The sequence below is a fragment of the Ammospiza caudacuta genome, chromosome Z, assembly GCF_027887145.1.
Source record: "Ammospiza caudacuta isolate bAmmCau1 chromosome Z, bAmmCau1.pri, whole genome shotgun sequence".
Lineage (NCBI taxonomy): Eukaryota > Metazoa > Chordata > Aves > Passeriformes > Passerellidae > Ammospiza > Ammospiza caudacuta.
Window position 1 is genome coordinate 17,156,640 of NC_080632.1, and position 27,092 is coordinate 17,183,731.

The following is a 27,092-nucleotide window of genomic DNA, read 5'->3' on the forward strand; positions in this document are numbered from 1 at the left end:
TTCTGTAGTATCTAACAAGTTATAATCCTTAGCTTCCCTGCCAGCAAATTCCTTATCAAGCAAAGACATCCTAAAACACAGGGCCAATAAAACCTCTCCAAGATGTTATATAAGTGGGCTGCTTTAAGTAGATAAATGTGCCAAAAAAATTTCTAAAAGACTTCCACATAGTGAAGCCTATCACAGCACTGGAAGACAAAGCACACATGAGATTTAGCATCTCACAACAAACATAAAATTTCAACCTGAAACATATAGTTTATACAAATAGCTCTTTAATGAGTGAAGCCAAACAGATTTTTTAATTAATCTACAGCTCTTTCAAGATTATCTGGGCACACATTGCAGTTTTTCTCCTGCCATTTTCATGCGAGAAATAGTGAAGTTCAAGCAGTTTGACTAAGATTCTTAATATCACATTGGGCTGAGAGACAGAATTCAAGAGGGAACATAAAGAAATATTCTGGAGAGCTGAATCACAACTGAAGGTTTGTATTGGCAGGGCTTCAGCGAACAAAGATATTCATGGACACATCTATGTCTATATTGTATCAGCATAGCTACACAGAAGTCTGTTTCACCTGTGCATGCAGCAGGACACGGATAGAAGTTGTTCTACACCTTCAGGGACTGAGAAATTGAAGTCACAGGGTCTCATGCAATTCAGGTTGGAAGGAAGCTCAGGAAGCTGGTCAGCCTTACTGTTCATCTTATGCTGGTAGCCTTTGCTTGCCTTGGTGTTTATGTGCATCTTCTTTGGGCTCAGCTGTGTCTCTGTGTTTATGTCCACAGCATCAATTCATCTGCCTGAGAGTCGGATGCTGCTCACATTTGACAAAGCGCTGCAAGAAAATCCCCCCAGTTGGTTTTGTACTTTTAAGCAGTAAGGGGCACAAATTTCAGGAGGATGGGGCTGCCCCTAAAACAAGTGGGGACTTTTTGAAGGGTTTCAGCAGAGGCGCAGAGGGATATTTCCACCCTGCACTGTGGAGTGGAAGAAGAAGGAAGGAAGTGGGAGAACAGCTGCAGCAGCTGGAGTTGCCAGGATCAGCTTGCCTAGCAACCCCCTTCTTAGAAGAGGGTATCTAATTCAGAAGCAACAGCAACATCAGAAGCCGCCCTGACACTTGGTGAGCTGGGTGCACATTGGGGAGCATGGGAGCTGTCAAATCACCAGCTGTAGAGCTCCGAAGCCTCCTCAGTTTTTTGGTAGGTCTACCTAGATCTGCTTAACAGAACTTATTCCTCTGATCTGTGTGTTCAGAAAGAACTGTACATGGCTTATTACAGTGAAACAGTTTTTTATGCTAGTTGTTGATTTTTATTTTAGTAATGTAGGAACCAAGAGTAATGGAAGATATATTGGAAAAATAAGTTGTACCATTCCATCTTATTCTATTCACATTGTGTTGTGATAAGCAATTGCGCAGTACAGTAGATGGTTATGCTTTAATTATATGTAGAAAAACAATAGCAGATTGCATGAGTAGAAACTATTTTCTTTTACTAGAAATAGAATAAGCCCAGAGTGCATTATCATAGAGTATTCTGATCTGTTAGCATACACCTTAAAGTGTATTTTTTAATACATGACTAATATAATCTGTTATAAATACATATATAATGTATCTTTTATTACTGTTACAATTCAATTTCTGTGCTATTATGATGCTGTAATAGGCTTATGCAATTCTTATTTTATATGTCATTGTGCATATTAACATTTATATGGATAAAATTTGTATTGTGTTATTAAAAGTATAACAAAAATTACTCCTTCATAAATTTTAGGTATGAAAGATTAAAAGAAACAGAGCATTTTGGAATGGGGGGAGTGCCATTCTAAAAAACCTTTGTTAAATAAACTGTCTCTCTGCATATGGTCCTAGAACCGTCTGATCTTTGTAAAGAACCATTTTGGGAGAGAAAGGTTAGTTAAGTCCACTAACTGTTTCATGCCAGTTTCTGGAAAAATCAAAATAATGTACTGGTTGTGTTTGTATGGAATTCTTTTTTTCTTTTTCCCTCCAGAAGTTAGAGACATCAAAATCTGCCAGCCTATGTTTCTGCATTTTGTTTGATTTCTGTAGAAGAATTATAAACTTAGGAGATGGAATCCATCCTTTACTTCTTCTTATCCTGTCTTTTTTTGACTCTTTTTTTTTTTCTTTTTTTCTGGCAGGTGGTATTAGTGGAAGGGTGGCATGATTTAGATAACAAAGACTATGACTGTTGGCCCCTGGAAAAGCCAGATGAGTATAACATGCTGGACTGTGGAGGTGAGTGAGTCATAAAGACGACTGCATATCTTACTTGGGGAATGGCTGAAATCCCCAAATTGAACTATTCATAATAATAGCTTACTCATGATGGATGTAATCCGTGATGAAATGCATCTAAATCAGTGACGACCTCTCTTCCTAGAGAAATAAGTGAAAGGAAACAACTAAAGATACTTCAGAGTAATTATTTGTCCAGTATACCTTTTTTCTAACAGAAAAGTAATAACAACAGCTGTATCCATTTGCCCAGAGAGAAACTGAAAACATTTTTCTTTCTCATTAGAAAACCAACTGGAACTTAATCCAAATGAAGCGTGGAGGCAGCGCAACATTGTAGCAAATCTACTTTGCATTGTAATTTCAAAAGCATACTGTGCTTAATCAGTAAACCAGTAAGCAAATTCACCAATTCTACATCACGCTTTTCCACCTGGCACAAAACTCTTCCATGACTAGCTAAAAAAACCCTGATACCTTTAATAACATACTCCTGTCAGTTTCCAAAATTAATTCACATGATGAGATAGCAACAAAAAATGCCCAAAAAAAAGTTGGTAATTTATTAAGATGAAAAGCTATTTAATGAGCAACTGATATGTGTAAAGCTCAATTTAAATATATAAATATAAATATAAAAGTTTCTTATACTCTAGGGGTTATAAAGCAGTAGAGCAGGCGTCTCAGAAAGGTTGTGGCTTCTCCATTCTTGGAGATTTTTAAAACCTGACTAGACAAATGCTAGAGAAACATCCTTGAGATGACCCTGCCTTGAGCAACACAGGCTTGGACCGAATGATTTCTGTGGATGCCTTCCAAATTCAACTCTTCGTGATTTTGTGACTCTGTAACAAATAAATAACTGATGTAAAGGAACACTTTGTTTATGTTGTAAAAGGTAGGACCAGAGACATGCATTCAATAGGGTTTTTAGAAAAAAAACTAAGAGCGCCTCAGAAGGTGGTTCTAATAAAACACTTCAGGAAATATACTGCTGTGTCACGCTCTTAGCTCAATGTTACAGTTAAACATTCTTCGATTAATTCTCTTGGAACAGTGAAGTTTCAACTAACACTTTTATTCCTGTATGAATTTACTCTTGGTTTAACACTGAAACAGCTATTTATCACTACAGATGCCTTGTTTGAACCTATTTTTACTAAGTACGAGGAAAACTAATGTGAGTAGATTGCTAATTAATGTGTACCCATTACAATCAGTTTTAGAATGAACTTCCAACTCTATCCTCTCTTTCTTTGTAGGTTTTCTTTGCCATTTTCTGGGCATTGCTAGAAACAAAGCAAAGCACATATACTGTAGCCTCATTGCTGTGGAATTAACAAAAGATTTTCAAAGCTTCTAAATGTGGGAGTAACTGTCATTGAAAGAAGAGTTTGGTTTACCTTTCTGAGACCTTTATAAGGAAGTAGAAAATAATTTAACTGAAATTTGTGCTGACCTTTTGTCTTCATTCTCATATATTCTTTGAAGCTCAACTCTCTTACCTTGTAGTTGAAATCACAGTAGCATTTTTTTTACATCTTTGTATTGTGGTTTTCACATAATGTTAGCAATTAAAATGGGTTTTTACTTTTCAAGGGAGATTATCAAGGGAAATCAAGGTTATTTTACAAATTGCCTAGTTAAATCTGATAGTAAATTAGGGGGGAAATAGTAGTTTCAGTACTGTGCAAGCGAAGAATGTACTTGTTAAAACAAGTATGAGTAACAAAAGAGGTCATAACTGAACAACAAGAACAAAAAATGAGATGTCTTGTAAGGCAGGTTTACCAGTCCTCTGCAGAAGGAATTTAATACTTCCTGACAAACTGAGTTACACAGTTTCATTATGTAAGTAATTTGATGTGGTGCAAATTAAAACCTTTATCTGACAATAGACAAAAAGGTAGGTGAGTGCGCTGGGAAGATTTTGATGGTGTTAAGTTTATGGATTTAAGACTTCTCCCAACTTTTATCCTACTTCATTCTCAGGCACAGAGGACAAGAGACATGATGGGGGTAAATCATCTTTCCCAGTTTAAATTGTGAAAATGGAAAATAGAACAGATGTCTGATATACTCCTTCCACTGTCCTCTGTTCTAGATGCCATATGATTCCATCACATGATAATGCATTCTTAAATATGTAATTATTAGTATTTATGTTTCATGAGTTTAAGGGTTTTGACTGAATTTTGTGTGTGGTACAGTTGTCTGTTCTCTTCCACAATAAGGTGTGTCTCAGTGGAAGCAGCCAAGAATTAAGGGTAATATTGTTCTGATCAAAAGAGGAAAGCAAATATACCAGAACAAACACCAATGCGATATAATGGAAGCAAAGTTAGTTTACACAAGATGAGCAGATTTTTTGTTGCATTTATCCAGCTGCTTGGTCTGAGTGTCAGAACTCTTCAAATAATGTGCATTTGTATTTACCAATACAGCCATTAAAATAAATTACTCTATTTGGCTCATAAAAAGTAATTGGAGAATACTGAGAGGGTTACTCAGAGGGTTGTGAAGCACTGGAACAGGCTGCCCAGAGAAGCTGAGGATGCCCCATCTCTGAAAATGTTCAAGGCCAGGTTTGATGGGGCTTTGAGCAACCTGGTCTACTGGAAGTTATCCCAGCCCATGGCAGGGGAGGAGAGACTAGGTGATCTTTATGGTGCCTTCCAATCCAAACCACTCTGTGATCCTATGAATAGATGAAAATCACTACAGAGAAAGTTTTATATTTGTATGTATCTGTTAAGTAAAAATCTGCATCAAGTATTATGACCCATGATTGCGCTTTTCTAGGACTGGAGATGACATGGGTTCATAGGCCTCCAGAAAAGGCTGTGAGTGGGGAGTCCTTCAACGTGACCTATGCCGTCTTTGCTTCAGACAGTTTTTATCAATATGCTGTGAAAAATGGAATCCTTTCCCACAGGTATTACTTCTTATAAAAATGCTATAATGATCGTGAGTATATGAGGATTTTGTGTGTACATATTCAGTGATATAATTGGAGCAGACATTTTGGAGCTCGTCAGTGATATAATTGGAGCAGACATTCTGGAGCTCGTCATTAATTCCTTCCATGTTCTGAGATCTCTCATAGCTCTGTTTGCCCTGCTGTTTTTCCCTTTGCTCTCAGACTAGCCATTATGGCATGTTTGCCTGCTAGGTCAGAGACAGGGCACATCGCTACTGTCACAGTACAATGCTGGACATCACTTCTTGCCTTCTCTACACATTGAATTTATGAAGTTGAAGTTTCATCATGAGTCACGGGCTCTCTGTATCTTATACTCATTTTAATCATAAGTATGATTCAAGTGCACAACATGGATATGAAAAAGACCTTAATCCATTAAATTCAGTGGTCAACTGTGCTTGATTTCTGTGGGATTAAAATCACTCCAAAAGCGTATATGTCAGCTCACACACTGTGTTAGTGACTGTGGACATGGACAGAGAGTATGTAGGGGTGCAGCTCCAGATCTACAGATCTGGATCTATAAAGCTGGGGGCAATACTATCTGATTTCATACTTTTGTCTGTAAGTAGCAATTCTCCATTCCTATATAGGAACACCTGAGACAGAGGGTGGGACCCCACTTCCTGTGCTGTTGTGTAAGAGATATTTACAGAACATTTTTCTCTGCCTGACAGTTCACATTGCAAAGTTCAATTTATAAGAGCTGTTATCCAGAGTTATTTTTTTTCATATTGAAAGATGATCGATAATCTATTTGCATCCACAAAAAATTGATTTTTTTTTTTTAATTTTGGTCATCTATGTACCATGTTTTAAAAGTACTTAAAATTTGCTTATCACATCTTCTGAAATGTATGGCTGCTAACAGTTCTGGGAACTTAACCATGAAGCAGATTTTTTGACTGCTTGGCATGAATCTGATTTTTCTAGTCTTCCCTGGGAGACCCACTCCCTCAAATCAGTAAGGAACTTGGAAAAGTCTCCTTGAAAATAGAGACAGATGGCAAATATTTTATAAAAAGGGAGATAAATCTATGCTTCAGTTTTCAAAGGGATTAAATTTGCTTCACATTTTGTCTAGGTTATCTGGTTGACACTAAAGGTTACAGTGGCTGACCCAAATATACCTGAGGTTGGCAAGTCATTGGATGGGCATCAGTGTAATTGGATAAAGCCATGATGAAGTTATTGAATAAAAAATACAGAATCCTGGATAAATTTTGAAAAGGAAAGAAAAGTACATGATGGATTAGACACTAAATTAATTAAGTATTTTTCTTAATTTCCAGTATGAACTCAAAGGCTAGTAAATTTTAATATTTTATCTGTTTAGGTGTTTTGGAGGTTGACATATTTACTTATGTCATATTTCAAATATGCCTGTGCCCTCGTAAATCTGGCCATGAGTACAATCAATGTTAACCTAATCCTTTGTCGTTTTGTTTATTTATCATAATTAACAGTCTTCTCATAATAAACAAAGCCTACTGTTTTTGACCTAACCATTATTGGCTAATTCTTTCATTAAGAACAAACCAAAAAATAAATCCTGTGTTCTGAAATTTTTTTCTAAAGATCCAACACAAGTGCATAACATTTCAGCTGAATTGCAATTATTCTGGCTGTATCTGACTAAATCATGTTTGCAGAAAACAATTTTATCTTACAGCCAAATTTATTAGGGTGATAACTACTGAAAGTGTAACTGAGGAAACAGTGTTGCATCACACATTTCGAGGTGAATACATGCATCTTTCAGGAATAAGTTTTCAAAAGTTGTTTTGCAGCACAGCCTGTTCAGAAAGTCTGCTCTAAAGTTGTGGTTTGGGAAATTGTATCTGGTGTATAAGACAATTATACTTATTTTCCTCAGCAATTTAGATTGTGAAGACTGGAGCTAAATGGTCTGTATGAATTTCATGCATAGATGAAGGTTTCTGATTGGAAACTTTGAGACTGCAAGTAGCCAGGGACACATATATCTGAGAGTGGAAGTAGAATAATAGTGTCTTTGCCTGTGCCAGATGAAGAAGTGCAAAGTGCATCCCACCTGGTCATGAAGTCAGGTTGGAAGGAGTAGTGGAGGTTGGTCCCTGCTTGCAGCACAGTATCTGCTAGAAGACCCTAGTGCATGGCAGTCAGCAGAGGTCAAGTTGACAACAATTTCTAGTGCTCCAGGAGCATTTCAACTAGAAGACAAAAAGCAAGAAATGGTTCAACAGTGTTTATTTCACTGCATATGTTTTTGCTGCTAATTTGTCTGTGCAGAATAAAGAGCAAGCTCTCGTGTGTTTGTTGCAATTTTTGTGAATGAGGAATGGATGTAAAAGTTTTTCTCTCTCTCCTTTTTGGTTAGCAATGCTACTGCTGCAAAGGAATTCTGTGAGGAGCATGACTGTCCTGCCAGATGGAAAGACGCAAATGGGGACAACTGCTGTGTCTACCATGCCAACATTCATTCCTGTCCTTTGGCCTTCATGGTTAGTGGGATGGTGCAGCATCATGTGCTCTGTTCTTGCTGCTGGCTGAGACATCATTGTAATAAGCAGGTTCAAGTTCGTGAAGAATTTCTGTGATTACAATTACACCAAATTTATATAGTTTGATATATACTCACAAATTATGGTTCACTAAAACCACTGTGGCAATGTCTGTCAGTTTTGGAATTTTTTTTGCTCTGGATGCTGAGGCTGCAAGGCAGCATTCAGAATCTGTCATTAGCGGGACAAGTTTCATCTGTCTGAGTTTACCTGACTTGGACTACTGTGCAACCAAGAGAGAAAAAAAGACAGATCACTGCATTCTAAAACAAGCAGGGCAGATTTTTAGTTAGATGTATTCCAGTCTTTCTGTTTTACAGAGTGAGTGTGATTAATTTGCTTGGATTACTGGAGTTGAGGAGGGTGAGTATTACTGGCTGTGACCTGTAGAACTGAAGCCTATTTACCTGTGTCCTGAGATGGAATGATTTTTCTTCATTGTATCAGAGCAAAGCAAAAAAGAATCTAAATACAAGATAACAAACTTTGTTCATACAGTGAAGGCAAGATCCATTCTTAGCTTGTCTTCTTGGCCTGTCCCTCTTTGAATAACTACTTAAAGTTCTGGTCTAAAAATACAGTTGGAACACCTTTTTTTTTTTTTTTTTTTTTAAATCTGTGAGGTAAGCCTTACCCTGCATAAGAACTTTCATGCAGCTGCCCAGTTTTTCTAGTTAATCTCCCTTCTGGGAATGTGACACGTTCTTCGTGATCAAAGGTGGTGTAATAGGAAGCCTAGCCTACACATCTTGCAGCTGTTTCATATACCCATCCGTGTGAAGGTCTAATGACTCCACAACAGCTCTAGTTTGCTTCTTGGCAATCTGTTCTTGAGGACTTGTTTTATTAATGATTCCCCAAAAGCCTTAGCTGGCACCAGGATTTTGGTTTAAAATAGGAATCCCTGTTGGAAGCATCACATCAAAATTTTTGTCCAGAATCATAGTAAAAAAACTTGAACATCCCACTGCTTTGGTGACCTCTCTATTATTTCTATTTTCACAATTATTTCTGCTTGAAATTATGGTGTGGAAATGGCAAAAGCATGTTCACCAACATGCATCATCTGGTTTCTTCATAGTACTCTAAATGTTAGAGTTTCTGCCTAAAGGAACTCTGAGCTATTTGTCTGTTACGGAGTTGACTATCACTGCATAAGATTTTACATACACTTCAAAGTAGGTTTTTCCATTGTTTGAGAGGAGTTTGGGTTTTCAATGCTTTATTTTTTCAGTATCATGTGTTCTAAAACAATTTATTTTGGTTAATGTGCTCCATTTCTTTTAACTTGGTGTATTGCTTACAGTCCTTCAAAAGAAATGTCTGAAGAATTATCTGGAATTAGGAGACAAGCTTAATCCTTTCAAGTAAACAAAACAGCCAAAATTAATCCTCCATGTTTGCAGTTGTAGGAGGTTTACATTTTAATAGCTTTATTGAGAAGTGCTCCGCAAACAGACTCTGAAGCAGTGCCTCCCTTCCAGAGGGAAAAGAATAAAAGACAGAAAAAAAGAAAAAAAAGCAAAGCAAGAAAAAAAGCTGCTCTATCAAAAGTGACACTTCAGTAAAACCTCTTGAGAAAAATATTAAAAGTGGAATATGAATCTGGTTCTGATTCTAGCACAGGAAATCAAAAAAAGTGAACCAACTTTATAAGAACACTCATTCTTTGAGTACACTACTGAGGCTCATATTTTAAGAAATAACAATATATGTGAGATCTTAACTGAATATAGGAGCAATTGCTTCTCTGTTATTTTGTCGCCAAACAGTGTTTCTTATGTTTTGGCAATTTGATAGTTTTGGTTTTAAAACAGAATTTTATTTGCTGTTAGAGAACATAAGTAATTTTGAGAAAGAAAGAGAGGAGGAGATAGGACTTTCATTGTGTTATGGTATGCTGACATAACCAATATGTCTACTAAAGGCCAAAGGAGGAATATGTGGTCCATGGATCCCAGATGATGGTCAGATATTTACTCACACTTTGTCTACTGCTGGCAAAATGAGCCAAAGGAACTGGACTGCCAAGGTAAAGTATATTTATTGCATATAGGATTTTACCTCATTTGCTCTTTTTGGAGCTTACTTGCTATTAATTTAATGCAGTTCATGAACATGCTTCCCATTTCATTTATATGTATGTGTTATTATCTATGCTATGCATATAGCTGAGCTGACTATCAATTCCCAACTGACTTGACTTGGAAGTCAAGTAAGGTACCTTTACAGCTTGGGTAGTTAGTGGAAGGAGTGGAGATGGCAGGAAAATGAATAGCATAATCTGTCCATTTGAGGTCCACACTAAGAATACATCTCACTACTGACAGGATATGAACGTGTGATGCAGGTTCCTATGACCATTAGGGAACTTCAACCTGAAAGAAATAGCAGGAAGGCATGCACAGCAGAATGCACAGGGCTGATAGCTCTGCCTGGTGAGAAGAAGACACATCAGTAAGAGAATCAAACCAGTCTTTCTTTAAAGAGCTATCTCTCCTGATTTTGAAAGAAATGCACAAATTCTTTTGGCAGATACCACAGTCATTCAGTTCTTGTTATAAAAGCCTTCTGTATGCAAGTGAAGTTTTGATGCTTGGTGGTTTGTTCACTTGTTTCACAGGTTGTTTTAGTTCACGTGGGTGTGACTTCTCTCATTGCACACATCAGAGTGGGGAGAATCCAAGCTGCTCTGGAAGCAAAAACCACAGTCCTTCCTGCAGTAGGTATGATATAAAATGAAAATGTGAGCTAACTTCTTATTGACTGCAAATCTCAATGCTATTACCATTCATGCATAGTTACCAAGAGCAAAAGCAATTCTTACCCCAGCCTTTGAAAATACACAAATGTCTTCCTGAAATTCTTCTTCACATAACACTGAAGTCTGAAAAAGTGTTTGAGCTTCTAACAGTTGTATTAATCTAGAACAGTAGAAAGTCACTCTTGTCAAGTAAGTAGTCAAATACCATGACCAATGGCTTCAGGTACTACAAGGCTTGTCTGCAGTTCATGGGAATCTGAGAATATTCCTCCAGCTAGTGTTCTGAGAATCCAGACACTTTTCCCCTGAAGGGGAGCAGACTTGTCTTAAACATATTGGAAAGGCAGAAATCCATATTGGTTCCCTTGTTCACATTAAAAATTGCTCCCAAGGGCATCAGTCTTCCATTCTCTTTAGTATACCTGTATGGAGGGAAGCAGAAATGACTGTAACAATTATCTTAGTGATGTCAAATTGTAAAAGAGGGCTTCTTTGATAAATTAAACAACCTGAAAAATTATTGGCTAAAACAAAAGTGTCATCACAATACTCTTGATATCTACTCTTCTGGAAATGTGAGAATATATTTTGCAATGTTACAGGAAAAAAAACACAAAGCAACTCCAGTGTGAATAGAAGTTTTTATCTACAAAATTTTCTACTCATTTCCAAACAACTGCAGCTGAATTTTCCTGGAAACTTACAATATATCAGAGAAGAAATTTTACAAAATGCAGCTCTACCCCTGAGACAGAAAGTGACTTCTGTTATTATCTTGGTATTATACTGGAATTAGTGAGGCTGAAACAGAATTATTACTGAGCAGTAGAATTTTTTTTAGTTTTTTATTTAATTTAAACAAAATTACATAATGACAGAATAATACCTTCAGCTCACCTCTCAAGTCTGAAGTACAGCATGATATTAGTTTAATCACAGAGGTAAAATTGAAATACCATTCAAAACATGGGAGAGGGACTTTTTTTATTTAAGACTTTTGTTTTAAATTACATCTAATATTGCTGATAATTTATGTAAGACCTTGGAGTAAGTAAAGGAAATAATTGAAGTGCGGGTTGCAAGATTTTTTTCTGCAGTTCCCAGTGTATTTTGCTGCTGCTGAGGAAGGGTCCTAGCTTCCTGGAATCACAAGTGCTGGATTAAATATAAAGAATGCAAAAGAAAATGTTGGCCTTGAAGAACTTCGAGTTTCAGAAAAAAAAGTGTAGATAATGAGAAACACAATAGTGATGAAGTGATTTATACACAAAACATGTCAAAGGCTCACATGTAATTCACATTTACCTTGATGAAAGAGACCCTGTATTACTTCAGAAATTCAGATTGTTCTTTCAGTTGCTGGTATGATGTCCCTGAATTCTTCAAAATTTATTCTTTCTGGGACTCTGAGGTATCCCAGGTCAAGAACCACATGTTTAAATCTGAATACAATCTTGTGGGTGGATGAAACTGCCTTAAAATGTTTTGTTTTCTAATCAGTCTGTGGAGATGGCTTTTGTGAGGAAGAGGAAGGCTGCTCTATCTGTCCAGCAGACTGTGGGGAATGCCCTCTTTCTCTTGATGTTAGGATAGCAATTGCCTTACCAATATGTTTTGTCTGCACTGGCTTCATTTTGACAATAATGGTAAGTACCTGTTCTCTACTCTTATTTCCTTTCTCTTCAATGAATTTATTAGTAGAGGGAGAGGATTTTCTTCTGCCTTCAGCATTTGTGTGCTATGGAAAAAAGCAGAAAGAAGGGAAATTACTTGTAAACCTTCCTTATTAGGGAAGCCACTGTACTAGGAATTTTCATCCTGTACTACGAATTTTCATTCCTGAGGTGGAATCTAACGGGGGAATGGGTAGATTATGGTGAAGGTAAAAAAAATTTTCCACTACATGGGGAGTATGGGATGCTGGCAGAGTACTTTTCACTTACAGTAGAAATCTGTTATGAAATTAACAGCTTCAAAACCTTATAGAAGCCAGAATTATAAAAGATTTCAAAATCAAATTAGGTAAATTCATTTAGGAACTAGCTCCACATGAGGCCATTATATATCAGAGTCCAAACAGAACTTTGAAGCAAAACATTCAAGTTGGGATATTCTCAAAAGAATCATGCAGAGAGGGTAATTTTTTTTTTTCTGTTTTGGTTGCTTGATTTATTTAATAGGTTTGCTTCCTTAGTAACAAACAGCTTGGTTCCTTTCAAAGTGATTAATTTTACATAATAATAATCAATTATTATAGCAAACTCATGAAGGAAAAACAAAAAGAGAATGAGGAGAGAGGAGTATATCAATATTGGAGAAGTAGTTTTGGGAGTCTTTGAATGAAAATGCCTGTCTAAAGAGAGAATAATATTATGGCTTATTACTTAAAATGCTTATTTACTTAAGTGCTTCTGGGAAAGAATATCTACATTCCTTATGTGTCTGCATCTTGAAAAAAATGCATTTTTGAGTTTCATAACAGAGGTTTTCCAGGTGAATATGGCACCTGTAGAGTCATTGTATTAACTATGTTCATAAAGGGTAATTTATTTAGCTCTTGGCCTATATATCCTGTAAAACTATAGGCCCCTGCTTCCTCAGGGATTCCTTCTCGGTCCATCTTATACTGCAGTTGCAGTGAGCGTCTGAGGTAGGCAGCTGCACAGATAGAGAATGAGTAGTAGAAAGCTGATGGCCCACAAATTGAGGTTCCAAAGGAGGCCTGAATCACGTTTGTTTGTTTGTCACTGTGTGACTTTGTGAGTCAGGAAAGAAGTACTGTTGATAGCTATTTGAGCATTCCTTAATGGAATCCTCAAGGTAGTTGTGACAATGAGTTTATAGCAAGTGTCCAGTAAAACTACATGATCTGATAGAAATAAGCAACTGGACAGATGAGAAGTTCAGACGTTCAGAAGTTCAGAAGTTCAGTTTTAGATTACAGGTTTTCAGAAAGAGCAACAGAGATTCATGGCCTTGCATATGTTTATTTAAAGTTCTTGTAGCAAAAGTCTATTATTTCTGCTGTTTTTTCTGTATGTTTGGAGTTGTCTGTTTTGCTTCTTTCATTTCTGTAGATATATTCCTACTAAATTCTTCAAAAGTGGCATCATGGGGTTTTAAAGTTTTAATTGTTTTACTGTAATAAGATAGGAGAGATTATTTTTTCTAATTCAGGAATTGATATAATGTAAAAGGAACCATCTGGGAAACTAATGCCTTCTTTAATGCTTCAAGTAGCAGAAAGGATTCCTTTGATATCAGTGTCAAAGGAAGCAAGCCTAATACTCACTTCTTGCTAATATATTTTTGTACAGTCACACCTTTGCAAGATAAAATGTAGGTTTCTTTCCTCAGAAGCCTTTTGAAATAAATGGGATGACTTAATTTTGATTCAGTGAGCTCTATATTTGTCACAATTTCAACTAGTATACCAACACAATCTCCACAACCTGTTCCTTGTTCATTATCTGGACTTTTATTACCTGTTTCAATGAATCCATCAGTCCTAATATTAAATTTTGGACTATAGAAAATGGTATAATGATGATAAAATGATGCTTTGATTTGACATTTTGGCATTGATTGCAGTTGCATAATTTAATCTGTAGCTCATTTGAAAGCATGTGTTTACACTTTGTAAATGTTAGCTTTGTATGTCAGTTCTACTGAAAACCAGCTATTAGCTCAATGCCTTCTTTACAAAGTAGCCACAGAATCCTTACCTAATATTCTTTATGATAGAGTATTTGACATAATATGGCCTAATTAGTAGGTCATGGGCTAATTCTACTCAAGATATAAGATGCATTGCTCCTTATCTCAGGGTTGGGATGAAGTTCTTGTCATGTACCTATATAACATAGGGCACTTCCATGAGATGAGATGATGTAAACCCCTCATCTGATGTCCAGGCTGAAATGTAAATGCAGACATGTTAAAAATAATGGAGAGTTTATAGACAGTGCAAAATATTACATGTAATTAGTTCTGGAACATAGCTTGTACAATTTTTAATATGTTCATTAGATGCTGTTTTCTTCCAAGCCTGTTATTAATACTTTTGGTTCTAATGTTACTTTAAGACATATGCTGAATGTTTACACTTCAGATTTAGTTTGTATACTTTTAAATGTTCATATTTTATAAAAATAATCTCTGAGTCAATTTCTTCAAAGAGAGGAGGGCTACATTAGGAATGATTTTTTTTTTAACTCTTGTAGTGGTTTCAATATCAGAAACAAAAGATGCTTTGGGATGAAAGCTGGATTATAGACTTCACCTGCATCAAACAAGGTTAGCAACTTGTAATCTTGATACTGTGATCAGTTTACTTATTAATTTTGAAAAATAATCTGAATTATATTGTTCTTATTTTAAGGGTCTTGCAAAAAGTGAAGCTGTTTTGGAAAGATATATCCAATATTTCATCCCTGTAATCTCTGGGAGCTGCTCATTCATATTTTTGTTTATCAAACAGTTTGATGACGAAGTTATTTAAAATAGTTTCTTTCTTTTTATTTATGTTGATTTGTTAGTCAAAGACAACAAGCCTACCCCATAATAAACAGATAAGCTATGAAGCTGGATGAAACAAATTACAGTTGCTTCAGTGGAGATACCTTTCTGTATAATTAATCTCATTAAATTGTGCTGGAATTGCACAAATACATTGAGGGATATAGTACTATCTTAATTTCTCTCAGTGTATGCTGTCTGTGGCAGACTTGCTACAAAAAGTAATTAATTTTGGCGAGAGGTATGGAGCACTCTTTTTCTATTTTATCTCCTGGTATAAAATATTATTTCATTTGTTCTAATTAAACAGGCTAAGAATAAATTCAGGTGTTATTATATGCTTTATTATGCTGTACTTAAGATACATATAGATTATTTACTTTGCTGTTCCTTTTTTAGCATTCAGAAGGAAAACAGTACCTATATCCTCAGAAAGGGTAAATCTATAGAAGTCTGCTGTGCTGATTGTACACACACTCATTTTCTGTCTCTGGGAGAAATTGCTCACCAGATGTCTGCTTTATCGGTGTTCTGTTGGGTTGCTGGTGTCAAGATGTTCTTGTGATAATATGCAGTAGAGATACTTTCAGGCTGAGACTTGAACATTAATTTCTGTATACTTTTGATAAGATATCCTTGTTGTTGTAAATAAGAGGTTTTGCCTTAGAAATTCATTTGATTACAGGAACCAAAATGACTTACAATCCAGATTTTTGAAAACAAAAATGGAGAAAAGTGTTTTTCAATATAGCAAAAAGTGACATGAGCAAAATTTTCAGCTGAAAGTAAATTAGAAAATGTCCTGAGCACCACATGTGAGGGAAAGCAATAGAAAGAGACGGAGGGAAATTAGAAGCATGATCAAAAAATAACAGATTAAAATTACTTTGAAAACTCCAAGATGATAGATGTAAGTTTCTTGGAAAAAAGCCTGCAATGCAGCAATGCTGTTTCAGAGTATTGCTCTAAGAGTGATGATTAACAACTTAATGAGGACTGATAACATTATAAGGTCACAGACAGTATGTCTTCTCTGGATAGAGTTATTCAGAGCTACCTACAGTAGCCTGAAATGCGCAGATATCTAAATGAAAACACATCAGCAGTGCTGCACCCTGGGTATGTAGCACTCTGTATGAAAAAAGAACCTTATTTTTTTAAGATAATTTTTTTTTTTTGGTGTATTGGACCGTATATAGACATAGAGATATATATGCAGTCTTATTCTCAAAACTATCTCAGGGATCTGCAATGCATTTCTGGGTGGAATGCTGTAGAAAGCTTCAAATGTCAATGCAATTTTGAACTGCATATGGATAATACTATGGTGTGGGAACATGGCAGTCCTGATTCAAGGTGAGATATTGAACTTCCTCAGCAAGATATTTCTACCAGAGAGAGTTGAGATGTCTCAGCAATTCCAAGCATAATGGGCTAAATCTGGATTTTGATTGGAGATTATGACATGACGTGTAACTCATTAAATTTGTTTTGAAGTCCATTTTTTTACTGTGAGCTGGTCAATAGACATTAAAAAATGTACATTGAAAATCACTGGGATTTTTTTCCTCTTACTGCATTGTTGCTCTTCTCTGACTTCTCTCTGGTGTCAGAATCACTTCCCACATTCCTGTACTTTTCAGTCTTCTAGGAGCTCCAAATAGACTTGTTAAAATATGGCACAGGGTTTACTCTCCTTCCCTGGGTTCTGTCCTCAGCTTCTGTGTAGCAGCAGGGGCTAACCATCTCAAGTGCAGAGAAATGAAAGTTGCATAAAGTCCTGAGGATTAGTGAGAAGTATCTCTGGCAATGAATCCTCTTTGAAACATTTTTTACTTTTTATGCAGCAGTCCCATCCCAAGCAAGAGCTTTCTCTCTTAAGTATTAACAAGAGCAGATGAGATGCAAGGTTTTGAAAATTCTCTGCATTTCTTTGTGTCTGGAGTCTCCACCTGTGCATAAATTCGTGTGCCTTTTCTCATCCCACGTCCCATTTAGATTGCATTATACGGACAGCAACAGGAAGCATGATGAGCGCTCCCCCAGCACTCAGTGGCTCCAGTGTCAGTTGTGTTACTGTTCTGAGCTCCTGCACAGTAGCTGCCAACATGCCCAGGAGGAAATACTTCACCCAGACTGGGAGATAGTAAGTCAATATATTACTCATTTACTGCAGTATCTACTGTATTAGTTTCACCTTGATTTCTGATTCTTGCCACTTTCAATTGATAGGCAGCGAAAAAACATGAATTTATCTTGTCAGGCCAAATTGGGAAAGTTAAGATCATCATCTGACTTCTATACTGCATATTGGCTGTGGAGTATTTTAACATTCCAGGCTTCTGGCTTGGTTTTCATTTCTCCTTAAATCTTAGAGTCTTGTTGAAAGGTTGTTGGTACATAAGATGTCCTGCATCTGTTAATGAATGACCCTTGCTGTTCAAATGTATCAGTAACCAAGACTTCTATAAATTCCTTTTTTCTGAAATGCAGGCAGAGCAAACTAGGTTCTTTGCTCTAAAGAAGGGCATCCTCTACAGTAGCACATTAGAAATCTTGTCCTTTAATTAGCTGACACGACTCAAGATTCAGAGCGTTTCACCTCTGAATCAAATTACAAAGCTGCATATCATGTAACTATAAGGACAAATGTTACAGATATATCCTGCCATCCAAGAAGCAATTGAACACATGCAAAGCTGGAAGTGGTACTTATCATTTGAATAAACAGAGACGGATCTGTGCTTTGCAGGACAAAGAAGCTTACTTGGGATCATTGGCTGGGGAGAAAGTGCCTTCAGCATAGATTGTGGAAAATCACAGCCACTTCATTGATTAAATACTGTGTTCAGCATTGATCTTTTTTGCTTCTTTCTGAGTGGTGATATTTTCATCATCATCATCATCATCATCCCCTTCATCAGATGACTCAACATCAAAAGTATTTATCATGGGTATAATGGGGCTTTCAGTCTCATTGGTGAAGCATCTACAACTGCTACACTAAATACCCCATATTCTGTATTTATATGGTTCATCACTAAAATTCCTGCAGGTATCTCCACTGAATTCCTTTACTCTAAAAAGGAAAATTTATTTGCTCTTAATGAAACTCAGCTGCTTCTTTGCTGAGAATGCTCAACCCCACAAGAACAAAACTTTGTTAAATGTCAGAGAAGAATCTGCAGAACAGTAGTCAGAAGTAATGGATAGATGGGAGGTGGCTGTATGTATTTCTCTAGCTTTGACATTTCCTTTGCTGCTCCATCCTCAAACTGCCCCAACTGACTTTAACACTCACATTCCAAATGGTGTCCACAGATTCAGATTGAATATAATAACTAATGCTTCCTTTATCAAAAGAAACAGGATCCTGTCTCTTTTCCTAGATTCACAGTTACAACCACCTATGGGCATGCTTAAATTCTCTGCCTCATGTCTAGAGATGTGGAATTATTCCCTGATACAAAATATATGCTGTCCCTTTTTGTAGTATTGCTGTCTTATGAAGTTGCCCTAAAACTGTATACGGCATTTCATTCTGTTTCAGTGATGGCAGAACAGTGGCCATAAAGAAAATAACGAAGAAGTCATTCACGCTGTCTAAAACCATACGTAAAGAAGTGAAGCAAGTGAGGTAAGAAGCGAAATCTAAGAACTGTATGTTGTTCCATTTTTACACTGATTTTTTAGGGCTTAAAATCTTTCCAGATGTGACTGTAAATTCATATTCCTCTTTCTTTCAAACTTTGCTAGAAAGAGAGCAAAGATAAAATTTCCTTATGTCTGTTTTACTTTTTCTTTACATTGTGAGACAAGACACTTAGTTTTCCAGTTGCACTACAAAATCAGTATGGGCATCTGTGAAAATTACTGTTATGCTGTGATTTTTGTTGATTTTCACAGGGAACTTGACCATCCCAATCTCTGCAAATTCATTGGAGGTTGTATAGAAGTTCCAAACGTTGCCATTGTCACAGAGTACTGCCCCAAAGGCAGCCTTAGTGATGTGCTCCTCAATGAAGATATTCCTTTGAACTGGGGTTTCAGGTGAAAAGATCCAATTTTTGAAAAGCTAAATGACATAGACCATGCTATATGCTGTTTGGGACGAGATATTAATTTTAGATAAAGTTCTTGTCTAGACAAGCGTGTACTGTGATATAGGGAGAGGGAGGGAGGGAGGGAGGGAGGGAGGGAGGGAGGGAGGGAGGGAGGGAGGGAGGGAGGGACGGAGGGACGGAGGGAGGAAATTTGAATATCCAGACCAATTTGTCTTTTGGGTGTTTTGAGAAATTACATGATTAGTCCTTGCAATACTAAGGCAATGACTTGTCAGCTTTCTGTTTGTGAAGACATATGGGTGAAATGATTAGCATACCTGCAAGTGGTTCATTATTCTTACCAATAGAGGAAATGAGTTCACATTGTCAATGAAACTTTCACAAAGGCAGTGACATTGTTTTTTGAGATTGGTCCTCTTGACATGTCCTTTCTGCTTCTGCTTTATGCTTGCCATCAGTAAAGAAAAATGGTTTTCAGGAAGGAAACCTTCCAAATAAAGCAAGGAAGATAATAAAATTGTTTCACTTGTAAACATGTGAAAGCACTCCGAAGGATAAAAAAGTACTGACAATTTCTAGAAGGAACTTTATTCTCTTGGCCTGTGAGCTCAGGGAGGTATGGGTTTTCAAACAGTCACCTTAAGTGTTTTGGAAAAATGAACATGGGGACACAAGTTGAAAACTACAGTTTCTGTAAACCTCAGTAGACTTTGGAGCCAATTTTGAGGGAAATTCGAAATACTAGCTCACTGATTTTTGATTTTCAGGTTTTCTTTTGCTACTGATATTGCTCAAGGAATGGCTTATCTCCACCACCACAAAATGTATCATGGACGGTTGAAGTCTAATAACTGTGTGATAGATGACCGGTGGGTTTGCAAAATTGCAGGTAAAGAGAAAGCTAGAAAAAATTTTCAAAACTGCCCAGCTAACCCTCTAATTTAGATTTCACATGCAACACTTCCCAAGTGCTTTCATGTTGACATTTCATGTGGAATTGCTAACTGTACCAGACTTCACTAGCAAGTTTCATGTTACATTATCAAGTCAAGTAATTTAGTATGTGTCACAGATGCACACTTTAGATCCCACAAATGATTCAGCCTGTCAACATCTGAGCAGAAACTCTGCCTCATTCTCTCTTTTGATAGAGAGAGAACCCTGGGGCATAGAGAATGGTGTAGAGATGTAGTAATGCTGACTGATTGGTAAGCACAAGGTCATTTAATGGAGAAAAGCAGACTCAACTCAGAGCTTTTAAGTCTTGTTCATGGCATTGAATTGTATTCTCCCAGTGATGGAGCTGCAGGTCAGGTCTACTCTTGGTACAGCAAGAGAGCTTGTGGGAACAGGAAAATCACTGGAGAGTGTAGTTTAGTTTGCAGCTGCCAAAGGGAATTAAGGCAATGATCATCTCCTACTTTTTGCCCAGAGTAGTCATCATACTCTTTAACCCATAGCCATCCTGAAAGCAGCAGCAGATTGTTTTTTTAGTGGTATATCCTATGACTAAGGTTCCTACATGGGGCCAGGTTTGCTTCTCCAACTCCTTCAGTATCCTTCTGCCTACTCTGCTTGGAGCCTGTTCTGGAGAAAAACATAGAAATTAGACATAGTTGGATTACATCCACTGCATCACCTTAGCACATCTCCTCTCAATTGAATAGGATATCTGTGAAATCATTCAGCAACTTCTGTTTTGATTCTGTTCTGTGTCAAACTGTAGGATTTTCAAATCTTCATGGTTTATCTGGATGCAAACATGTCAAACAAATCTCATAAAAAACAAATGTGGGAGCTATTTTAAAAATGACCTCCACATAAACATTCAATCCCTAGCAACATCTTAATTAGAGGTCACTCCAGAGCAAGCCAGATGTCTGCACCCAGCCTTCACATACAGTCAGAAGAGCACTGTTTACGTAAGAAAGAAAACAGAAGTCAGTTGTTTTTTTCTCATTCTTCCTGATTCTGAGTCATATGCTAAGAATTCCTTCTATATTAGGCTAGAAGTATAGATGGAAAGATGTTTCACATCTATGCTGCCTTTGTTCTCATGCTAGTGGTGTTCAAGTAACACCCACCATCTGATTTTCAGTTGTTAGTCTGTCTAACTAGTAATTACTTGAGCAACCTGCCACCAGAGATAAGGATCAAGGGACAAAGTAGAACAGAAACCTGTATTTACATGCTAACTCTTGCACTGAGTTGAGAATATTATCTGAAAATAATTTGATAAAACTATAAAATAATTCTGATTGCAATGGTCATGAATTTCAGTTTGCCTGCTGTCATTCAGTCTTGCCTAAATATTTGGTTTTCCAGATGCTATATTTTAGGGAGGCAAGACCACACAAACCCCACTGTTTCTAGACTAAGATGTGTATTTAGAATAGGGAAAATTAATTTATTTAGACTAGCTGTGTTGCTGTCTACTACTGTATTTGTTTCAGGGAAGTATCCACTGAATAGTTTGCTTCCTGCTTTCTTCCACTTCAGATTATGGCTTGCAGTCATATAGAAAAGAAGATTTTCCTGATGGATCAAATTCATCCCAGCAGCATTTGATACAGATTTACACAGCTCCTGAAATACGTACTCTTTCAGATTTTGAGCCCAATTCTATGTCTGATGTCTACAGGTAGCTAACTTTTTCTGATCTCACTTTTAGTAATCTTGAGTATTCTTTAACAACAGTTAGGCTTGGTGGAATTCTGTTGTCACTCCAGGTATATGTTTGATTGTATTTTTAAAAGGATTGGTCCTGGAATAGAGAACAACATAGATATCACAGGATCTTCTCTTTCAAGGTAGATAATCAAATACTTAATTCACTGACATTATTTAAAAGCAGAGTTGGCCCAGTGATTTATAAGTAGTCACTTGACTGGTAAGATAAAAAGGCATAAAGATCTGCTATTATCTAATTATCCTTTTTCTTTCTGTTGTAGTTTCTTATGAAAAGTAGAATTATTTTCAACAATGGCAGTACTTTAGAAGTTAATAGTATCAACGTTCTAGAATGTCATAATGCACATATGCATCCTGTAATTCTATTACTGAATGTCAATACAATTATTTGGGGGCATATACATGGTGACAATATTTGGTTTACAGTGGAAAAATAAAGAGAAGAGGAAGAAATGGATTCACTAGCAAATAGCTCAATTCCTTTCCTTTTGAAAGCCTTTATAGAAGATTGCTTTCCAGTGGCTTTCCCTCCTGGTGGTGGACTGCTTCTATCCAATCACTTTTCAGATAAGTGGGAACACAACTGTAAACAAATGTCTGCATATGTGCTTGAACATCATTACTTTTTATCTATTCTATCAGATTAACTGAGCAAATTGAAGTCTCAGTAGTAGTTCTGCCTATAGGACATTTCAATATGGCCTTAGAATTTTCTCCAAAATAGCTCAGCTAAGGCAGTTTGGGATTGTGTTGGTATTTCTGGCTACTGTCATTTGTCCTGTATCTGTACTTTTTCAACATGAAGTAGTCTTTGAAAGAACTGTGCTCCAACTAAACAGTAATTTTAGGATTGTCTTATACATTCCAATTTACCATTGCCCTGCAGCCAAAATGTATCCTAGAAAATGTTTCCTTGGCTTGTTGTTCTCACTTTGATCCTCTTCTAGATAGGTATCATTATTTGACTTCACAGGCAACTTTGCCTCCTGAAGACATTTCTTGCCAAGTGTTCCCCTTTAAATAGTCCTAAGATCTGATTTGCTCACATCCTATATGTCTACAATGAACTTTTGACAGATTCAGTGAATGTTTCCTGGATTTATTTTGCTGTCCCACCCACATGTCTGAAAAATCTACATCTTCTTTTGTGACACTGCAGTTATTAATTTCTTGATTTAAAAAAGTAAAAGCAGTGAGAGATCACACCAGAAAAGGGAGAAGAGCAACATGCAGGCAGGGAAGATAGAGAAGTACCCTGTACTATTGAAAGAGTTGTCTTCTTCTCTGGGCTGTTCTTTAGAATTTGCATTTTAAAAAAATTTATTTTTGATTATATGAGCAGGAGGTAAGCCTTCCTGGTATATGTATTTGGCCTCACTGGCCAGGCAGCATTGATCCAGTCTTGAAATCCTTAGTTCTTGTCTGTGCAAATAATCCATTAATGTTCTTGAAGGTGAGGCCCAAATAAAAAATGCGTAGAAACTGCAGGAGAGGGACTTGTAATTTAGTGTGCTCTTACAGATGAATCACTTTCTTTTAAAGTTCTCTAGGAAAGAGTTGGTCAGATGGGAAAGCTAAAATGGAAATGAGAACAGAAGTATGAAGGTAGCTCCTGTTTTGACCTGAAGAGGCTGTTTCCAGTCACAGTTTCTCCTGGATTTGTTCTTCTTGATTTGTAATCATCGTATGGATTTCTCTATCCACAATGGATAGTGCATTTTATTGGGCGGTGCAGCTGAAGATTAATTAAATCAATGCTGCTTTATCAGAGTTACTATCATCTAATTACTATCTGTGAAAATCTGTTTTAGTTTTGCTGCCTTACCAGGATTGATTTTGCTTTCTCCTAACAAATCACCACAAAATTAATATAAAAATATCATCAGATTAATTTCTAAATTATTAATCATGTTTTGTATGCATTATTTTATTTTCCAGTGGTGGTCCACAGGTGGGCTGAAAGATAGATAAACATATCCTGTTACCAACAGAATGTCTTACAGAACAGTGCAACCATTAGTGACACAACAGATTGAAAACTAATATTCTCTACAAAAGTAAATGTTACCAAGCTGAGAGTCATGCAGGCGTAAATCATTACATAGTTTTACTATATAAAGAGACATCTTTATCCAGCCTGTTGGCTGAAAGAGGTGCTTGCTTCTAAGAGATCACTGTTCTGGAAGATCTCCAATGAGTTCAGATAAAAGACTAAATTCTCTGTTTTTACTGTCTTTTTCCACTCTTCATCCTTGATGAATGTATTAGACCTTATTTCAACTGAGAAAGATAATGACCACGAGAATATAATTCAGAAGAAACAAGCAGAAATGTTTACTATAGAATATCTTCTCTCGACACACTATGTGATCACAGACTTTATGAAAATTTTCTAGAACAGCAATCTTTTTGGTGGCTGAAAAAAAGCCACTTCCCCCATTGGTGATTCTGATGAACCTGCTCCCAACCCTTGATTGGAGCAAAAATCAGACCCTTATGTTTAACTGGTAGGGTTCATGTACATAAACCTGGACATATCACCTCTGGATTCCATTAATAGTTACAGAGAGAATTGCTTTGCTGTCCATCAAACTCAAATGTCTCTGGGGCCTATAACCATGAGAGGCAAATGCTATGAAGCATTCAGTAACAAATCCCTGAAAACAGAAAGCAGTAACAAGTAGCAGCACCATTGCCATCCTTCCTTTTGAGATACTGGGATTTCAGCCATAGGATGGGGAAGAGTAAGAAATCATGAAAAGAAGAAATCACTGACTCAATTAACTATTATTGCATTAAGATTTTTCTTCATTTTTATTCTGCAGTTATGCCATCATTTTACTAGAAATTGCCACAAGAAGTGACTCTCTGGCAGTAAGTAAAGATGAACTATCTTCAGAGAATAGAATTTGTAGGATTTGCACAACTTTGATTCTGTTTCTGCTGAAGACAAACCAAACTTTGAGTTACTGCACCTTGGAGTTACTTTATGAGCATGCATTTTCGTCATGATTTTATGGATGCCAGTTCAGTTCCCGTGGAACATCCAATCAGGGTTTCCTCATAGATCTACCAGTTTTCCATTTCTGAGCTTTGAAGAAGAATATATGATAAAAATAATGTAGCTCCAAAACTGCCTTTTGATTAGTTTTGTGAGGCTTAACGGCTAGGTGGATGCAGCGAGAATGTATGTATTAATATCTTCCTTTTTCTCCTGCTTCTTCCTTTACCTTTTACAGGCCTTTTAAGTGGAATCTTCCAGTAAAAAGAATAACCTAGAAAAGTAAATTAGCTGCTCTCCATGAGTAAAATATCTGTTTTGCATATGTCGTTTGATCAGTGCTAAATGACAAACACAAAAAGTATGCACCTTGAAATTGGAAACAGATAGTCTTGATATGTAACCACATTCTCTCTGAAATAATTACATCAAGAGCTGTAACAATAAAGACTTAAAACTACTATTTTTCCAGTTCTCACAGTTTGTGATAATAGACTAATATAGCCCTTGTGGTCTCCTAAAAGTTTCCCAATATCTTGCCAGATATTAGTTTCAAAAGTTGTTTATGTCATATAAACACTAAGATTGAAGCCTGTCAGCCATTAAAAATTTTTAGAAAAGGTGACCCATTTTAGACTGGGTTATATATTTTTTTATCCTTTCTTTTCCCTTGTGCTCTTACGTAAAAAAAAAGCTGACTTAGAAGTGATAGGGAAGATGTTATAAAAGTGGTGATGATAATAGTAATATCTTTTCAGTGTCTGGCATGAGAACCATAACGCTTGTTTCAACATTGCTTAATCTCCTTTTCTCTAGAAAGATGATGTGCATTCTGGTGAATATTCCTGGTGCCCACCTTTGGCAGAATTAATTTCAGGAAAGACTGAGAATTCTTGTCCTGCAGATTATGTAGAGGTGAGTAAAATACAATAATGTAAGTGAAGTACAAATCGTGAGTAAAGTACAATATTGCGTACAAAAATCATTTATTGAAGTGGATTTACAACATGTCATAGTAGTTTTATGGTGATATTACCTTTGATAAATATAAATAACCCAGAAATCAAGAAGTACGCCTCAAACAAGGCAAAATGATAATATCTAATATCCTTAATAGAAAACCTGTCATTGTAACAATGAAAAATTCAATTGTCCCCTCCATTTTTCAGTGTAATTGATTATGTTTTTAATATTCAATCATCGATTTTTGTGCAATCTCATTTTATTGTAAAGTGTTGAATTCCGTACATATTTTATGTTGGTAATATCTAGCTTACTGACAGAGAGCTTTCACATAATGAAGTCTGTCTCAGGCAAATTATGAGTTTGGTTTGTTTCTTATGCAACAAATCTTTCTCTTCAATAGCCTCAATAAAGTACACCCCCTCCCAGTTTAATTAAATCAGAACAAGATGGGGTCATCCTCATTTCAGTTGCCGTTTAAATGCAATATAATTCACCTTTGCTGGTTTGTAGCAACATAAATGTAAAAAACTTCTCCTTAGCAGCACTGTTTTTTAATCAGAAGGTAACATTCTTAAGGGGTACTTAGCTCTTAATCTTTTGTGAAATTTATGTACAGACAAGTCCTCTGAAAATAGTATGTGACTCCAACAGCATACTCTCTTACAGCACAAGACAAGAGCTTCAGCAGAAGGAACGTGCATATCTTACTCATGATTTCCCACAGCAGCATTTTCATGAACTAATATCCTTCATTCAGCAAAAGCCTGTAGAATTTCAGAAGCTTCCAGTATCTCTCTGGCACTTCACCAGCTGCAGATAGAGCTTCACATAGGCAGTCGGCACCAAGAAAACAGAAGTATTAACTTAAAATACTGCTTGTTCCTGGAATTATAAAAGGCTGTTTGCTTTTCTCGCTTTCTTTCCCTTCTGCAGTTAATTGAAAGGTGCAGAAAAAATAATCCATCCCAAAGGCCTACATTTGAACAAGTCAAGAAAATGTTGTACAAGATGAATCCTGTTAGCCCTGTTGACATGATGATGACTCTGGTAAATTTAGCTTTTCAATCCAATCCAATCTGCTCGCTTTCAATAACTTTCACCTCTATCCTTCAGATTTGTTTTTTTGTTTTTTTCATCTTATACCCCTTGTTTGGAAAAAATATCCACAGTTATTTGTTCAGTTCTGTTGGGGTCACTGTAGCTGCAATTCTGCTTGGAACCCTGCTTTTCTTCTCATTCAGTTTTTTAACTTTCTCAATTTCTTCAGGGCTGAACATTTTTTG

General features: G+C 36.5%; 1 protein-coding gene across 1 annotated transcript in view; it reads left to right on the forward strand.

Annotated features, from left to right (window-relative positions):
• The first annotated feature begins 1,155 nt into the window (after positions 1 to 1,155).
• The window catches only part of LOC131571597 (atrial natriuretic peptide receptor 2-like), a 35,286-nt gene continuing 9,349 nt past the window's right edge, over positions 1,156 to 27,092 (forward strand). The window contains exons 1-16 of the mRNA XM_058824376.1: positions 1,156 to 1,209; positions 2,183 to 2,279; positions 5,082 to 5,218; positions 7,617 to 7,745; positions 9,733 to 9,837; positions 10,429 to 10,531; positions 12,070 to 12,215; positions 14,793 to 14,865; positions 17,086 to 17,233; positions 18,638 to 18,724; positions 18,994 to 19,137; positions 19,919 to 20,040; positions 21,651 to 21,792; positions 24,668 to 24,713; positions 25,660 to 25,758; positions 26,743 to 26,856. Coding sequence (XP_058680359.1) covers positions 1,156 to 1,209; positions 2,183 to 2,279; positions 5,082 to 5,218; positions 7,617 to 7,745; positions 9,733 to 9,837; positions 10,429 to 10,531; positions 12,070 to 12,215; positions 14,793 to 14,865; positions 17,086 to 17,233; positions 18,638 to 18,724; positions 18,994 to 19,137; positions 19,919 to 20,040; positions 21,651 to 21,792; positions 24,668 to 24,713; positions 25,660 to 25,758; positions 26,743 to 26,856 — 1,746 coding nt within the window. The remainder of the gene's footprint in view (positions 1,210 to 2,182; positions 2,280 to 5,081; positions 5,219 to 7,616; positions 7,746 to 9,732; positions 9,838 to 10,428; positions 10,532 to 12,069; positions 12,216 to 14,792; positions 14,866 to 17,085; positions 17,234 to 18,637; positions 18,725 to 18,993; positions 19,138 to 19,918; positions 20,041 to 21,650; positions 21,793 to 24,667; positions 24,714 to 25,659; positions 25,759 to 26,742; positions 26,857 to 27,092) is intronic.